The sequence below is a fragment of the Rattus norvegicus genome, chromosome 9 (genome assembly GCF_021556685.1).
Source record: "Rattus norvegicus strain SHRSP/BbbUtx chromosome 9, alternate assembly SHRSP_T2T, whole genome shotgun sequence".
Classification (NCBI taxonomy): domain Eukaryota; kingdom Metazoa; phylum Chordata; class Mammalia; order Rodentia; family Muridae; genus Rattus; species Rattus norvegicus.
The window spans coordinates 25,620,461-25,638,725 of NC_141542.1; the positions used below are offsets into that span (position 1 = coordinate 25,620,461).

General features: G+C 42.5%; 1 protein-coding gene across 4 annotated transcripts in view; it reads left to right on the forward strand.

The window, feature by feature from the left end:
- The window catches only part of LOC134480541 (uncharacterized), a 176,920-nt gene extending 166,745 nt beyond the window's left edge, over positions 1 to 10,175 (forward strand). For 3 of the 4 annotated variants that reach the window (XM_087568931.1, XM_087568933.1, XM_087568932.1), the window contains exons 2-5: positions 3,538 to 3,697; positions 5,031 to 5,162; positions 5,824 to 6,007; positions 9,385 to 10,175. In XM_087568931.1, the coding sequence (XP_087425057.1) occupies positions 3,538 to 3,697; positions 5,031 to 5,162; positions 5,824 to 6,007; positions 9,385 to 9,390 (482 nt within the window). In that variant the 3' untranslated portion in view covers positions 9,391 to 10,175. Of the gene's footprint in view, positions 1 to 1,484; positions 2,822 to 3,537; positions 3,698 to 5,030; positions 5,163 to 5,823; positions 6,008 to 9,384 lie in introns of those variants that run through there. The other variant, XM_087568930.1, reaches the window with a different exon arrangement.
- Positions 10,176 to 18,265: the final 8,090 nt, after the last annotated feature.

The window sequence follows — 18,265 nt, forward strand, 5'->3', positions numbered from 1 at the left end:
TATTTGGAAAAAGATGAATGCCAGGTATTTGAAAAACTGTATGACCATGGTAAACACTTTAATATACGTGAGAAATTTTTTACATGCTAATGAACTGCATCTTTTTTTTAAATAGTGAATGGAATTACAGTCCCTTCCTGGCTGTGAGGCTGGGGATCCAGATGTAGTGGAATTCATTATTTGTTGAGTCCTGAACCTTTGTGTCTGCTTCTAACTCAGCTTATGCCAAGGAAACTAGGCCAAGGTGATATCTAAGCCATTGACCAAACCATCTGGACTAACAATCACAGGTGAAATTCCACCTTGTAAATGGGAGGAGAGGAATAAAAGATACCTTTAAAGATTTAAAAAAAATGAAATGTACCCAAAAAAATCCAATAAAAAAGTTTAAAATAAAAATAAATTAGGAAATACAAAATACTGTGTTACCATTCCACAATAATGATGTGTTTCTTCTGTGATAGCTTACAGGTTAATTTACTTTTCTATGACTGTTTTCTTATTTGAAGGTAAGTAATGGCATCATCTGTGGAATGATGGTGAGAACAAAAGCTTTGCCTAACTTGAATAATCGATCCCTCCTGAGCATGTGCTTAACATTCTAAGCACAGGGAAATTTCCTGAGGGAATTAAAGAACAAAATCCAAACATAAAACAGGAACAACAATGATTTAAAAACATTCTGCACTCTGGGTATGAAGGCCTGTTACAACTTTAATCAGCTTTGTAGGTATTTCTAATAAACACACAAAGAAACAAAAATCCTATCACAGTCCTAGCAGTTGCATCCAACAAAGAGAGAGCTGTGAGGTAGTGTGTGCTGCTTCTTTCCCCAGATACCCCTGGGCCTCAGGCCTGCACCCAGTGAGCTGGACCAAGAGCAGCCAGGTTGAAATTCCTGCTGCCATGGCAGGATTCTACAGGAACATTTCCCTTTGACAACAAGGAACCTGTGTGGAGGAGACCTCTTGGTGAGTCCTCAAGGACTCTACATGTCCTATTCTGCAGGGAGAAGCCCTGCCAGGTCTTTGGCAAGGCCAGCCAGTTGTCTGGGGAAGTCTCTGGTCCTGTGGCAGAGGGCGAGGAATGGCAGAAAGAATGGAAGCTCCACTGAGAGCAAACGATAACCCTTCTAGGCCTATGAACTCCGAATTAATTTATCTTGTCAGCTGATGCCCTATTCACATTTTCTTACTATCATACAACTGTGATCTTGATGAGCAGCTGGTCTCTTGTTTTCTTCATCAGTTCTTTGTTGTCACAGACCTTTTTAACTTACTCCAGCCCATGAGACTTACTCATACCTTCTCTATGCAGTAGGACCCTTGGTGGGCCTGTCATCTCAAAAATAGAAGGTTCAGTAATCCACAAGATTGGACTCCAGTTTGCCTCAGGCCAGGAAAGAAGTCATCTCCCATTAGTAAAAGAGCAAGGGAAAAATTGCATAGGAAAAACAAGTGGCTTAATCAGAAGAAAAGATCCTCAACTTCTAAGGCCCGCACATCTGCACCCCTCTCTTCTGAGCTTTGTATAGTGATGTTGTATAACTCCAGATGGTAGTAAAAGGCAGAGTTCTTCCCAGAAACGTCATACATGATTTTCACTCTTACATCTGTGAGGTTTGGTGGCATTATAGCACACATTCAGGTGGGATTATAAAACCTAGGATAAGAAGACAGAATCCACATATCACAATGCCAAATGGACACCCTCCAGAACTTATGGACCCATTAAAATTGAGCTTCAACCTGACCTCACGCCATTCCACTCCCTTCCCGTCCTCCTGATTGTTATGTTTGCTAGAAGTAAAAGATCATGGTGCAGCCCCCAATATTCTCATGCGTGGACTTGGCTATTCAGGAAGAATGATATTGTAAAAGTGATGGCTATGTAGTTACAATGTAGTAACACAAGGTCCAGGTTGACATTTGCTCACTGATGTCCAATTTAATTGTCTTGTTATATTTGAGAAAGGGAAGATATCCTACATAATATATAAAATGGACAGAAACTTATTCTTTTATATATGCCCTGTAGTTGATCCCTATGTTCCCATGGAAAAGGAGTTTTTATTGCAAAAAAAATAGGATTATAGACCATTGATTTTGTGAAATACATGGATATGTAAATGGAAACAATGTCGGCTGTCAAGGACTGCACAGTAAGCAAATATTTCCAGGTTTTATACACTCAGAGGTATAGAAGAAATATATTAGCCTCCAGAAAAAGGGAAAACCTTAGGAATGGAAATGTGTGTCACATGCATTGTCTCAAGTAGTAGATTTACTTTTAAGTAAAGTCTCCCTCCTCCTTGGTCCCTAGAGATTTGGGTGCTAAGAAAAATCTGCTCTCAAATTCAGGGTTGTAAGCAACCCTCCCCAGCAAAAGCATTGTTGACTTCTAATGAAGCAGAGAGAAATATCTAGCTTTGAAATAGAGGTTGCCAAATGGTATTCCCAGCGACACATGAGAGACTGGAGGAAAGGGTCCCCACAGAAAATCATTAGTTTGGGGAGAGCTGGTTATTAGGTAGGCCATAGAACTTTCCAGTGACATCACCAGTAAGCACTTCACTGGGCAATCTATTGTATCTAAGAGATCCCTAGCATCTTCTATGATGTCACCAGTGTTGTGGTGACACCAACTGCCTTTGGGATCTTTCTTCAGTTCCCTTTGGGTTCACAAGCAGTCATGTTTCGCCAGCTGCTCAGGCTATTTCGGAAGGAAAGGGGAGATCAAGGAGAGACCATACCAGGTCAGAGGGAAGCTGACCTCCTCTCTAGTGAAACAGGAAGGAGGAAATCATTCTGGGGAAGGCTTGGTGAGTCCTGGGCAGAGTTGGGGAACATCCTCAAGGAGGTAGGTTTGAGATGTGCCTTCTAAGGCTAGGCCTTACAAGCAGGAGCCTTGGGATTTCTCAAAGGCAAACCAAGAGTCAGGAGTTCCTAAACTTAAATTTGAGAGAAAGACATAAAGTGGTAAGCCTTCAGTGTCTTTTCTTGAAGTTTTTTAACTGTGAGTGTCAATGAATGGCAGGAGGAGGCACTGTGAGATTAACAATGTGACCATCCATGGTTGGGAGTTGAAGCACTTCATCCTCTAGATTACTGTAGGTTACATAAGTCTATGATGGCGAGAACAAGGAAGGATGCACCCCTAGTCATGAATTGAGTTCTCAGACACTTTGGGCTGGAACACAGATGATTAGAGCTTGATGGAGCTAAGCATTATGAACTCCAGGATTAACTGCACCACATCTGATATGAGATAATATTATCCCAGATGTTTATGTCTCAGTCAGGTTATAACTTTCAGTGTCAGGGGTCCTATAATAGTGACTGTGGCACGTGTATGGCATTAGAGGTTGGGAAGAGGGTCATAGCTTAAAGTCCAGCTTCAAAATAGCTTTTCTGCTCTTTTTGGGATTCACCCAGTCTACCATTTCATCTTCCTCAACTGCCTTTTGGTATTCAGAATGGTCTTTTCCTCCCATGGGCCATCAAATATGCAAATTCACTTGGGTTTATCTATCTACAGGTTTTGGTAGGAAGGCATCATCCCAAAATGTCATCAGTCAGCAAGTGGAGTGTGTAAAGGAACTGGAGGAACTCAAATTTGAAATCCAGAAGTGTCAATTCGAGAGGGATGAACTTTACCAAATCCTGGACCTTTATATCTATGATGATTGGGACCACAGGTAGTCATTATGCCCAGTAACCTGTTCACTGTCTTGTGCTCTCTCTCTGCTAACCCAAGATTTCCTCATAGCACGAGAGAGTTTCACCTCTCATCCTGGATTTTAAGGAGACTTGGCATGCATTAGCTTGTGAGATAAGCTAGGTGCTGTGTGTTTGGGGTTAACCTGTTTTGTAGTTGAGCCTGAGGTGGTTGGAGATGCATTGGTTCTGTCAACAGCTGGAAGGACCTGGTCACACTTACTGCAACTGTGTGTGTGAATGAAATGCCTGCAGGTCATCACTCTTTTCCTCTGAATTTGTTCATTATACACTGATTCTATGGCACCTCCATGGATGTAGTTGGCATTCTAAATGTGTTTGGATATGGGTTGGTATGTATATATGTGGATGTATTTGTTGGTGTTTTCCTCAGGATCAGGACGTCTGGGACCTTTGATGGGGTCTGAGTATTTGTGTGATGGACAGTTTGCAGGTCATGATAGTGATGAGTACGTGGGCCCACATTGATCTACAGAGCACTTTGCTCCTTCTGTATACCTTGGTGGCACACAGGACTCTCCTGATGGGAGGAGGTGCTATAAATCCTCTTCCCTATCAAACATATTTATGCCCTCTGAGAATTCATGTAACAATAGAAACCAAGGATTGAGTATACGTGCTTTCAAAACAAGAGAAATGTCATCACAGCTTTCTCTTGGGCCCAAAGCTGTGGCACAGACTGGAGGAATTTTCTTCCTGAACTAGTCAATTCCATCATGCTCACCTGGCCAGCTCTTGAAGGTCAGGTCCCTCCAATTGGTCCCTTGGATCTGTTGTCCTGTGCCCAGGATAATGAACTTAACCAGTACAAATACTTTGAAGGAGCAAGTATGTGGTACATACTGAGTTCAAGTAATCGAGAGAACAGTCTGATTTTACCTAATTTGTTTCACCTGCTTTTGATCTTTAGTTTTTTATTTTTTTAACTATCCAGGGATTGTTCATTGTGACCCAGAAATGGTCACTGTGGTCTTGACCGTTGTTATTCCCAAACAGGCAGCTCTCAGGCTCTGCCCTCTCCTATATAGTGAGTCTTTGCAGAACCATATCTCCCCAAGATTCCAAGGAGTCCTTATTTCAAAACAAATGTTTGCTTATGTACATGGAAATATTTTCTGTGGATTGAGTCTCACTGTTGGGTTTTGGTCTGGTTTTTCAGTTTGCCACTTTCTTCCCTTCCACCATTCCTTGAATTTGAACTGTTTTATTATATATTTTTTATTTACATTTCACCTAATTCTGAAATCATGAGTTCAAAATGTTATTTGTTCCTTTGGCCATGACCTAACCCAGGCTGGATGTCGAATTGCCAGTCCTTCAATCTGAACATGAGATGAGAATGATGGCTATGCAAATGATGACCAACTCAATAAGTGATGCCATGGAGAGGTACAAGGAGCTCATACAAGTGAACAGTTCCTACCGGTGAGTCGCTGACAGAGATGAGAACCCAGCACTAGGCAGGGAATGCTTCTGTCCTGTGTGACTTTGAACCAAAGTCAGGGCTCTGGTTCTGTAGTGTCTGACTCTTAACAAGAAGCCTGCCTTGTGGCAAGGGTCTTAGATTTGTAGCTCTTGAACTCAGTTGTCCTACATGTGAAGGGTGTAGAAGACCTTCCAATTGTTATTTTCCCCATTAAGGATCCTCTAGATAGAAAAGGTTTGCACCATAATGGGAATATCAATCAACTCTGAATCTCTAGAACTCTGACAGGATGTCTATGATCCATGAGAAACACATGGAAAGATTATACAGCTATTGGATCTTCAACCACCCCTCAGAGGGGATTTCCCCACTCCGTGAAGATGTTTTCAGCATACTATGGACATATAAGCACCCATATGGACCATTTCTTCTTCCTTGATTTATATAAACCGTCTTAGTGTCAGGATTTTCAGAAGTACTTTGATTCACAGGGAATGTGTCCTCTGGATTTGACCTCCTCTAATTGGTGTTAACTTGTATAGTGTGGCTCTATTCTGGGGATTTCTGGGGATGAGGGCCCTTGAAGGGATGATTGGACTTGCAGGAGTGACAGGCAAATAGAAGCTGGCTGGGATTTACCATTTTTTGTTTGTGGTTCAGCATCAGGCAATCCCAGCTCCTGCGTGAACAAGCTCAATTGAAGAACAATATACAGATTTTGCTGAATGAGAAGAGAGAACTGCTGGTGGAGCAGACTGAACTGCCAGCATCCTCTGTGGAGACAAAGAGGTTCTGTGAAGAGGCTGGAATGAACATCTGTGTCCCCAGAGCCAAGCAGCAGCAGGTAGGGTTAGGACTCAGGGTCAGGCTGTCCTCATGTCTTACCATAAACATAGACAAACCAATGTAACTGTCTATTGACTGATCCATGTCCTGACCTAGGTCTCATCCAAGTATTCATTCATGTGATGGTTTACAAGGCTTTCTGTGGAGATAGCCCCTTTTCAAGAAACTGCATGTTTGGAAAGCAAATGCTCCTGCTCTTCGAGAATCTGCAGTTTATTAAGGGAGATAGGTTGATCACACATCACAGCACTACATGCCATTATGTGTGGAGGGTGCTATGTGGGAGCCCCTCTTTAGACTAGAGCAGGGCTTTGAGGGATGAAGCAAAAGCCCAGAGCCCATTTTCTTTACAGGGTCATGTGAGATTCCAGGAACAAATAGTTTAGAAGGAGGAGAGCCTGGTGGAAATGCCAAAGAAATGGTTGTCATTGTCATCTTTTGGTGGATTTGTTCTTTCTCCCCCATTTTCCCTGTATATCAAGACCATCTCTTCATGCTTCCTGAATCATGGTTACCTGACAGAGCCTGAGGAGCAGCATGTCAGTCCTGTTTTGTTCAAGTGTTGCTGGAGAGTTCGAATCTTGATCTTATACTCTGTAGATGCTTGGAAAAGCAGGGATGTGTAAGGTGTTCTCAAAACCTGACAATTGCCATGAGATATTTGAGACTTCAAGAACAGAGTTATCTACCCCCATTCTCACCAAGAAGAGTGCTATCTAGGCCTTTTTATTCCTCTCGGAAAGAATGGCTGAGTAGTGATTCTCTCTTAAAATACCTGCTTTGAATAGTCTATATTATGTTGTTCCTCCAGCATGATAGGATCTTCATTGTTTTCTGCCGACTTGTGATTTTTGGTGTGTGTGTGTGTGTGTGTGTGTGTGTGTGTGTGTGTGTGTGTGTGTGTGTGTGTGTTTCTTTATGCATAATTGCACAGGTGAGTCTCTATTGCCATGTTTCATGAGAAAAAGAATATAAAAGTTCCCTTTGCATCCATGAATATCAAATATAGCACTCCAATCACTTGGAATCTCCACCTAACTCTGTACAGCAAAAGAACCCAAAACACTTGTAAAGTTAGATTTTAAAGTGATTGGGGAAAAATGATTGGTCTGCATCGAATCCTTTGGAGCACATCAAAGAATGGAGTACATGGAGGTAAGGGGGGCTGCTTTATAAAATGCATTGATTTATGATCCTTCTCTGTTCTTTGTGAATTGTGAAAGCCCACTGGAAGATTGTGTCACTCACTGTGTCTTCTCCAAGGTTGCTTTCCACATTGCCTGCTACCATTTCTTTCCAGCTACCTTGGCACACTACAGCTTCCCCTGGGAGTTTGGCTTGGATTTCATTCATTGAGAATTTGAGTTGCTTGGAGTTGTATCATCATCCAGCAAAAGTCCCATAGCTATGCTGTGGTGCAAGAACAGGGCAGTTTCAGGAGCCCCTTTAGGTGCACAGATAATCTAAAGCGCTCCCCTATGTTATCTGTGTAGCATTCTGCAAGTGCTGTCGATCACCATCATTTTCTCTCAGTTAATTTCAGCCTCAATGGAGTTAGGAGAAATGATGAAATTCAGACGGGTCTGTTAGTGGACAATCAGAAAGGCCTGTGAGAAGCCATGTTCTTTAAGTGGAAAAGAAGTGTTAGTTGACCCAGAGATCCCAGAGAAAAGATTAGGTGTCCAACTAGAGCAACTAGAGCACATCTGGGTTGTAGTGGTCCAAGGAGGGAAACTGTATGAGAGGTTGGAGCCCTTCAGTGGATTATGACTCAGTGTGAGACAATCCATGTAAGCATTTATTTATTTACTCCAAATATCTGTGACACAATCACATTATAGGTAGAAACATTGTTCATATGAATCCTGGTTATGGAGATTTCCTATGATTCTGGGGGCATAGCTTTGGGCATGAAGTCACTCAGGCTATGGTAAAGACAGCTCCTATTAGAAGAAGCTGCACTCTATGGGGAAAGTCTGAAACAGTGAACAAGAACAGGAGTCTAGTCCACCACCAACATATGATCCTTTGCTGGGAAACAAGACTGCTCTACTCAGCCTTGGGAACTTGCTAAGCCAGACTGGTAAAAGGGAAAGAACCCTGATTCTATGTTGGTTTATGGGAGGGCAGCACAACACTGACTGAGCTGTCTATAGGCTATGACAACTATGTACATATCCCACTCAACATTTGTTTTTATGCCTCCAGAGCATCCTGGGGAATCATTCTATTAAGTATTAAAAGGGAAAGTAAACACTGCAATGTGCTACGTTTATATTGTGTAAACACAAATGGCTTGCATGTTTGCCAGTTTGTATTAGTGTGTCTGTGTGTGTGTTTGTGTGCACACATGCATGCATGCTTCCATTGACAGTACAGTCATCTGATGACCAGGATAAGGAAGGATTAGAGGAAAGGATGCAGGACACTCTGAAGCAGAAATAACCGATTAACCAGGAAAGTGGCTTGGGAGGAACATTGTTGAAGCATTCTGATATTTTTGAGAGCAGTCAGGTAGGAACACAGACTGGCAGAAGCCAATTGGATTTCCTGTCCCTATATAACTATCCTTTTTGGATGGCTGACCACTGACAAGGTTTTCACCATCAGTCACCTAAAGAAATATTCAGAGTATTGTTCTGGTACAGTTTATGTGAATATTGTCCATGACACAATATGTATAATCCTCAGGATTTCTTTATATTTTGTACTTCTTTCTTCCTGTTAACTCTCTGATAAGATCTGAGGACATTTTCTCTTCTGTCCTCTCACAAATTGCATTACAATAACCATAGTCTTACAGGGGTGCTGTTATGTATCTCCATCAATATAAACTTTAATGTTCCTTGTGTGTGCTATGAGGATTTGCATGGTGCACATTCTCAGTGATTACAGGATATGTGCAGTGAGCATGGATTTGAAGTGAGATGGCTTCTCTGTGTATTTGCAGATCAGTTGTTACAAATTGAACCTAAGCAGGTTCCTTCAGTGCTGACATAATCAGAACTTTCACCTCAATTCTGGGCATGTTCTCCAGAAGGCATCCACATGGTATTCTAGGTTGCTCATACCATTCTTGAACTCAGATTCAGACCCAGCTACAAGGTATTATTCAATATAATAAACCTGGACCAGTGACAAAATATGCTCATTTTTATCTCAATTCCAGTACAGTGCATAGTCCACAGTTCAAATTCTAGCAGTTTGAAAAGCTGAGATATAAATCCAAGCCCAGGTACTCTAGGACACTTGGGGATGCAGGGACTGACCTCAGCTGACAGGTCATGCTGGATTGTCCAACTGAATAGAGCTGATGTAAGAGGGAGAGCTGAATTGACAACCACTCACTAAACCTTTTTTCCCTTGCTCTGCTAGGTCTGAAATTCTCCAGCAGAAACTCGAACATGACACAGTCCAGGACAAGATCTCCCTTGGAGAGAAGAACTACAGGAGGAGAACTAAGTGTGCACAGCAAATACACCACTATTGCATCTCATCTGTACTGTCCATAGCAATTGTGGACTGCATTTTCCTCTTTTATTTTAACTTCTTTGGATTGAATAGGCCTTACTTTCACCTCAGCTCTCTCCAGCAAGTGTACACTTTTGGAGGGACCCAGAAAAGTGCTGATGCACATCAATCAAGAGCTGCTGGTCATCCAGAAAGACTGTGCACGTGTAAATTTGTACTTGTCCTGATGGGTCATCCAGAAGAGTTTCATGGAGATCAGGTCACAACATTGGAAAGACTATGAAACAAAGTCTGTAATATCATTTATTCTCAGTATTGGCAGGCTTTTTCCTTAATACCCCCACTCCAACAAAACAGACCTACTTCCACTCCTCTTGAAAAGATTATTACCATCACTAACTGCTTGTCTACTATGTCTCCAAGGCAAGCCACAGGCTATAAGTCTATTCTGCAAAAGGAGCAGCAAAAAATGCTTAGCGCAATTCCTCTATTTAAAGTATGCTTGAGTTTTGATTATTTTGGTTTTTTGGTTTTCCTTCTATTCATTTGAAGATTTGTTATTTATCTGTTGTTGTTGTTTTGTTCATTTGCTTTTCTATTTTGATAAGGATATAGACTGTATATATTTACTACCTGCATCTGGTTACTATCAAGTAAATTGGATGTATTCTGGTGAATAAAGGAGTAATCTCAAACTCTTCACTCTTAAGAACCTTCTTTATTGATCATTAGTGTCAACATCTGAAGTCCCACAGTGATCAGGGAGGGATGGATCTCTGAATTCTCATCGGGACTGGGCATCACATCACTTCCCAGTTAGACGGAGATTCAAGGGCAATTACACAGTTCACTGTGTTTCCAACTCTGTGAATTTCAACTTCATCATACATATATTACCCACTGTGTATGCTTGCTCTCAAATATATAGTTACCTCTAAATTATACTCTGTGGATGAGAGTGTTGAACAAATTAATGGGATAAACATTAATTTTTCTGTAACACCTCCCAGGACATATAAACCTGGTATAAGGGAGTTTAAAGCAATCGGGAATCCTGCACCCAAATTCCATGGCGGAGAGTGCGGAACTCCCACGAATGCAGATAATCCTGAGACCACAGGACAGAAAGCCACTTCTGCCCAGTTCTGCCCACATCTCTGGCACAATATTAATCTGCATGATGCCTCTGGAAAGAGGAATAGAGGAGCAGTCAGCGGCAGGAACCTGCTTGGTCCAGCCTGGGCCCAGAACCTACCTGGGCCCTGAGCATAGGGCCCTGAGCATATTTGAAGAAAACCATAGGCATACAATTCTCTGTTTCCTTATTGTGGCTTTTGTTATTTGAAGCTCTAAACACCATTTTGTTGTTGTTGAATTTTAATTGGATATTTTTCATTTCGAATTCAAATGTTATTCCTTCCTTGTTTTCCAGAAATAAGTCCGAATACCATTGCCCTCCCCCTCTTCTATAAAGGTATTCCCTTCACCATCCATCCACTTTCCCAGCCTAGGCAGGACCAAGGGCTGCTCACTCCATTTGTGTCCAAGAAGGCCATCCTCTGATACACATGCAGATGAGGCCATGGCACAGTCCCTGTATAGTGGTTGGGTAGTGGTTTAGTCTCTGGGAACTCTGCTTGGCAGGTATGGTTGTTCTTATGGGGTTGCAAGTCCCTTCAACTCTTTCAATCTTTCTGTAATTCCTCCAACTGATGTCCAGTTCTCAGTTCAATGGTTTGCTGCTAGCATTTGCCACTGTATTTGACATGATCTGGCTGTGCCTCTCAGGAGACATCTATATCCAGTTCCTGTCAGCAATGCACCTCTTAGCTTCATCCACCTTATCTAGTTTGGAGGCTGTATGTGTATAGGCCACTCATGGGGTAGACTCTGAATGGCCATTCCTCCAGGCTCTGTTCTAAACTTTGCCTCCCTATCCCTTCAGTAGGGATTCTTCTTCTCCTTTAAAGGAAGGAGTGAAGCATCAGCATTTTGGTCATCCTCACTGGATTTCATTTGGTCTGTGAATCTTGAGGAATTTGAGCATTTGGGCTAATATCCACTTATCAATGAGTGCATACCATGTGTGTGTTTCTGTGACTGGGTTAACTCACTCAGGAGGATATGTATTAGTTCATTCTCTTTGCCTATGAATTTCATGAAGTCATTGTTTTTGAGATCTCTGTAGTACTCCATTGTGTAGATGAACCACACTTTCTGTTTCCATTCCTCTGTTGAAGGGCATCTGGGATCTTTTCATTTTCTGACTATTATAAATACAGCTGCTAAGAACATGGTGGAGCATGTGCCTTGTTGTATGTTGGAGCAGCTTTTGGGTATATGTGCAAGAGAGGTATAGCTGGGTCGTCAGTTAGTGCAATGTCAAATTTTCTGAGGAACCTCCAGACTGATATCCAGAATGGTTGTACCAGTCTGCAATCTCACCAACAATGGAGGAGTGTTCCTCTTTCTCACATCCGTGCAAGCGTCTTCTGTCGCCTGAGTGTTTTGTCTTAGCCATTCAGAGTGGTGTGAGGTGGAATCTCAGGGATGTTTTGATTTGTATTTCCTTTATTACTAAAGATGTTGAACATTTCTTTTGGTGCTTCTCAGCCACTCCATATTCCTCAGCTGTTAATTCTTGTTCAGCTCTGAACCGCAGTTTTTAATAGGATTAGTAGTATCCCTACAATGCAACGTCATGAGTTCTTTGTATATTTTGGATATTAGCCCTCTATCAGTTGTAGGATTAGTACAGGTCTTTTCCCAATCTGTTGATTGGTGTTTTGTCCTAACCACAGTGTCCTTTGTCTTACAGAAGCTTTGTACCTTTATGAGGTCCCATTTGTCTACTCTTGATCTTAGAGCATAAGCCATTCGTGTTTTGTTCAGGAAATTTTTCCAGTGTCCTTGTGTTCAAGATGCTTCCCCACTTTTGCTTCTATTCGTTTGAGTGTATCTGGTTTGATGTAGAGGTTCTTGATCCACCTGGACTTAAGCTTTCTACAGGGCAATAAGAAGAGGATGATTTGTACTCCTCCATATGCTGACCTCCAGTGGAACCAGCACCATTTGCTGAAAATGCTATCTTTTTTTCCACGGGATGATTTTGTCTCCTTTGTCAAAAATCAAGTGACAGTAGGTTTGTGGGTTCATTTCTGGGTCTGCAGTTCTATTCCACTGGTCTATCTTCCTTTCTCTGTACCAATACCATACAGTTTTCCACAAGTGCTCTCTAATACTGCTTGAGTTCTGGGATAGTGATTCCCCCTGAAGTCCTTTTATTGTTGAGGATACTTTTAGCTATCCTGGGTTTTTTGTTATTCCAGATGAATTTGCAAATTATTCCTTCTAAACCTATGAAGAATTGTATTGGAATTTTGATGGGGATTGCACTGAATCTGTAGGTCACTTTGGGAAAAATGGACATTTTTTACCCTCTTCATCCTGTCAACCCACGAGCATGGGAGATCTTTCCATTTTCTGATATCTTCTTCAATTTCTTTCTTCATATACATGAAGTTCTTTTCACACACATCTTTCACTTGTTTGATAAATTCACACTGAGGTATTTTTATGTTATTTGGGACTACTATGAATGGTGTCATTTCCCGAATTTCTTTCTGAACTTGTTTATCTTTTGAGTAGAGGAAGGCTACTGATTTGTTTGAGTTAATTTTATACCCAGGCACATTGCCGAAGTTGTTTATCAGTCTTAGGATTTCTCTGGTGTAACTTTTTGGGTGTCTCAATTATACTGTCCTATCGTCCTCAATAGTGATAATTTTCTTCTTCCTTTCCAATCTGTATCCCCTTGACCTCCTCTTTTTGTCTGATTGCTTTGGCTAATGCTGGGGACAACATACAATGACAGGGACTGCCAGCAGTAGGCCGGGATGGAGACATCTCAGAAGCCTGCAGCAGCTCCTTGTAAAGTAGGGTGGCTTCTGGAACCCTGAGTATCAGGAGACACATCCCACCAGGGGCCCACCATGTGAAATAAGAGGCTGCCTACAGTAGTCCGGGATGGAGACATCTCAGTAGCCCACAGTAGCTCTTTGTAAAAACTGGTTGTTTCCATTTCCCTAACCTTATCACTGGACAAGGGCTGTATAGATTTCATTTGTGTGTGACTGCCTATCAGTAGGTCTTGATGTGCACAATTATTGTATTATATCTGACTTTCCTACTTCTTTCTCCTTCTGCTCTGGTGAATTCTGTGAAACTAGATGTTCCTTGATGTTATGATTTTAGAAAATTGGAAATTGATGCATAGGGGCACAGCACAGCATAGCCCTAGAGGCCCAGTTGCATACTGTGTATTCTCATCTTGGAAAAAATGTAATAACTGCACAATTGTAGTTCCAGAATAAGGTTTGACTTGCAAAGATAGCTTGAAGAAAATAAGAGAAAATGAATTAGAGCCAACATGGGGACCCTAAGAAAGGGAAAAGTTATTGAAGTTAGGATATAAATTTTCCATAATATTTCAGACTGGTTCCTGGATATGGAAGTATAGAATATATAAAATAATATACTAGTAAACTAAGTCAAGCTACTGGAACTCTTATGAGAGTCATTGTGTGCAAGGAACAGAAAGCTAGCTGAATTACTGAGCTAAGAGTTACCTTGATTCTTTCTGGCCACTGCCTGGCAGTTTTGCCTATGTCGTTTATCATTAGAGCTTCACAGGAAAGTGCAGGTAGCTGACCTCGGAGCTTTGATCTCTGAAGTATAAAAGTAAAGAGTTAAAGTTTAAATAACGATAAGTTTACAATTATTATCATTATATTGGCCACAGGCCTGGGTACAGGGGAAGCCTGAAACTTTGGAGAACAGTGTAATTCTTAGTTCTTGGTGAGATGTAGTCATTCTTTGCATTTGATTTGGCAATGATTATAAATGTCTTTTTCCTACCCGCTTTTGGATTATTAATAAAGGAGTGGGGCAAGAGAAAGGCTACAGAACATGTGAAGAGTAAATGAGAGAGAGCATGAGGAAGTGAATGAGAGAGTAAATGACAGACCTAATGTAAGAACAAATGTGAGAGCGATGAGAGAGCATGAACCTGCCAATGTGTGTAGCTTTACCTTATTACCTCATCATGTGAAATAGCCAATCATATGTGAACATGTCTATGTGTCTCGTTTGAATCCACCAATCCCCGTAACTATGCATCTGCTTCTGTACGCCTGCTTCTGCTTCCCCAAACCCTATAAAAGCCCCATGCTGGAGCTGCTGGGCGCGCTAGTCCTCTGAAGAGACTGTGTGCCCGCAGGTACCTGTGTTTTCCAATAAACCCTCTTGCTGATTGCATCCGAGTGGCCTCGGCTCGGTCATTGGGCGCTTGGGGCTCCTCCTGAGGGAAAGGTCCTCTCGGGAGATCTTTCATTTGGAGGCTCGTCCGGGATTCGGAGATCCTCCGCCCAGAGATCATCGACCACCCACCGGGAGGTAAGCTGGCTGGCGTTTGACTCGTCTGTCCCCTCTTGTCCTGTGAACAATTGATCAATAGGCTCAGATCTGGGGACTATCTGGGTGGGCCAGAGAAGGAGCTGACGAGCTCAGACTTCTCCCCCGCAGCCCTGGAAGACGTTCCAAGGATGGTTGGAGGAGAGGGAGGTCCGGATCCGTGGCGCCTCCGTCCATTTTCGGAGGGATCCGGACCCTCGATGACTCCGTCTGAATTTTATTGGAGTAGAGGATCCAAGACCCTCGGTGACTCCGTCTGAATTTTTGGTTTCAGTTTGGTACCGAAGCCGCGCGGCGCGTCTGTCTGTTACTTGTTTGACTGTTGGAATTGTTTATCTTCTTTGTGACCTGACTATGGTTTTCTGGACGTGTTGGTGTCTGTTGTTTGTGTTCTGTTTTTGTGTTTGGTATCCCAGAAGCATCTAAGGTGAAGCTGCAGTTTGGGCCAGGTACTGAAGGTACCAGGCACCTGTGGAAATTGCTTATAGGATGCTTTGTCTTGGTCTTGTTTCTCTGGTTTGTTTTCTGTGAAATTGTCAAGTGTCTTTTTGGCTTTTGTTTCGTGTTTGAATTTGGACTGACGACTGTGTTTAAAATCTTGGACTGACGACTGTGTTTGAAATCATGAAACTGTTTGCTTTGTTCATCAAAGAATTTTACTTGGTCATCTTGGTGCTTAAGTTAAAAATTGAAAATAATTTGCTTGAGAGAAATTGTTTTCTGCCAGGGAGTTTTGTCTCTCTCTCTTGAGCCTCCTCCCCAAGGAGAGATGCCCCAGGTTGGGGGGGGGGGGGAGAAAAGCCCCTAAAATTGTTTCAAAAAAAATCTACAACAAACTGTGAAAAACTTTGTTTTGCCCATCAAAATTTAGAATTCAGACTTTGGCTGTGGCCAAGGTCAGGATTAATGTCTTCTTTTCCATGGGCCTTTAACCCAGTGAGACAGTTTGGTAAAGGGCTGCTACTGAGGTCCTGAAAGTCTCAGGTCAACCGATTACAATTCTTTTGTCAGCCACATGGTATCTAGCACCCAGGTTCTAACCATCTCTCCATCCTTTTGTTATTAGTTGTTACTAGAAGCCTAGTGTCATTTGGAGGCTGGTTCTCTTGAGAGGCAAAGCCACCAAGCCGACGCTGAAGAGAGATACTCCTTGAGGGAAAATCTAAGTTTAGAGAGATAGTCGATAACAGATCGGCTGCCTCTCTGCTCACCTTTCTGTTTCATAGACAAAGCTTGTGCTTATTTGTACAATGGCCTTTTTGTCCAAGAAAGGCCTCCTGGTTTAGCTGTGTGACTGAATGCTATTTGCCCTCTTCAGTGGATCTCTATTCTCAAGACTCTCTTGTTTCCCCACCACCCCATTTGAGATGCTTGTTAGTAACTGTTACAGATCTTCTTTACCACCGAGGAAAGACAGAATCCTGCTAGAGGCCAGAAAGAATGTTCTAGACATGGGTGGAAGGCCCTCACTCCTGACTGACTTCAATATGCCTGAAGGTAGGGAGTGCTCCAGGTCTGCTGCCAGGCTCCAAGGGTGGGTCTCTGAGGGGCTGGAAAACGCCCCACCAATCTGGCTAAGATAAAAAAAAAGATATGAAGAGAAAGTTAGAGAAATTTGAAGGGTTAAGCTAAGTTGCTGAGAGTTAGTATAAGTTACAGAGAAAGTAAGGTTGAACAAACAGACAAAAAAGAATAGGAAATTAGAGAGCTAAAGAGAGATAAAAGACAAGAGAGGAACATGTACTGGCCACAGTCGTTAGGGAACCTAGGAAGACAGTACCTGGATACAGAAGAGAATTCCTGGCTAAAAGTCAGTGTGCCTGATGCAAAGAAAAAGGACCCTGGGTCAAGGTCTGCCCCAGGAAGAACAAGAGGGGCCTCTCCAGTGGCTCTTAGGCAAGCCTCTTGGTCCTAGAGTGCTGGCTATGCAAAAAGATAGAAGGAAAGCCTGTCCAGTAGTTGTGTGAATGCCGGGGGCCTAACACTCTGTGCTCCTACGTCCAAATGGACTAGTGTCCGGAGAAAGACCTTGGGTACAGGGGGCTACTGGCAACAAACAATACTTGTGGACTGCTCAGCTTTGTAGGTATTTCCAATAAAAAGCAAACAAACAAACAAACAGCCTTATTACAGTTGCAGCAGGTGCAGGAGAGAAAGCTGGGAGATATCCTGTGCTGCTGCCCTCATGCTGTGATTCTGCAGCAACAACTTCCTTGGGAATAGGAACCTGTATGCAGTGGGATCCCTTGCTGGGCCTGTCATCTCAAAAATAGGGGCTTCCCTAATCCAAAACCTTGGAATCCAGTTTACTTCAGGCCAGGAATGAAGTCAACCATCATTAGGGAAAGAGCAAGGGGAAAATTACATAGGAAAAAATATGCGCCTTAGTCAGAAATGATCCTCAACTTCTAAGGCCTCCACAATCTCCACCCCTCTCTTATGAGCTGTGCATAGTGATGTTGTACAACTCCAGATGGTAGGAAAAGGCAGAGTTCTTTCCAGAAACAATCATACATGATTTTCACCCTGACATCTGTGAGGTGAGGTGGCATCATTTCACAGAGTCAGCACACCCGGGATGAGGACACAGAAGCCACAGATGACAATGCCACATGGACTCCCTCCTGAACTTATGAAACCATTAAAATTGAGGTTTAGCCTAACCTTAGGCCATTCCACTCCCTGCCCATCCAGCTGATTTTTATGTTTGCTCTGAGTAAAAGATCAGAGTGTAGCCCCAAATATCCTCATGATTGGACTTGGAAATTCAGGAAGAATGATATTGGAGAATGGATGGCTATGTGGTTACAATGTGGTAACTAGGTTCTGACCAGGAACCTCGTCCTTAGCCAATGGGGACTTTAAGGTGGGGCCTCCTGCTTGTCCAGTGCAGGCTAAGACTTCAGGGTCAGGCCAGCTCCTGAGCCCTACACAGGGCTGCCTGCATACCCTTGTGATTGCATTAGAGCCAGAGTGCTCTCCACCCTATTCTCTTCTCTCCTCTTTGTCACAGCCATGGTCCCCAAGAGCACCTGTCAAACACCTTTATACATCTATCTCTATCTCAAAGTCAGGTTCCCAGAGAATCAATCCCCATAGCTGACCATAAATGAGTATTCACTGTGTGTGTGTATATATAGTATTTTAGAACACAGAATGAGGATTCTTGGTGAAAGCTTCGTGGACATGTGTCTTTGCTAGATGTCTTTGCACTGGGATCTTTCCACATGACTTAGATATCCTTGCCATGAGTTCATTACCCATCCCCTTTCCATTTCAGTTTCGTTTTTCTTTTGGATGCTAATGCTCTTTG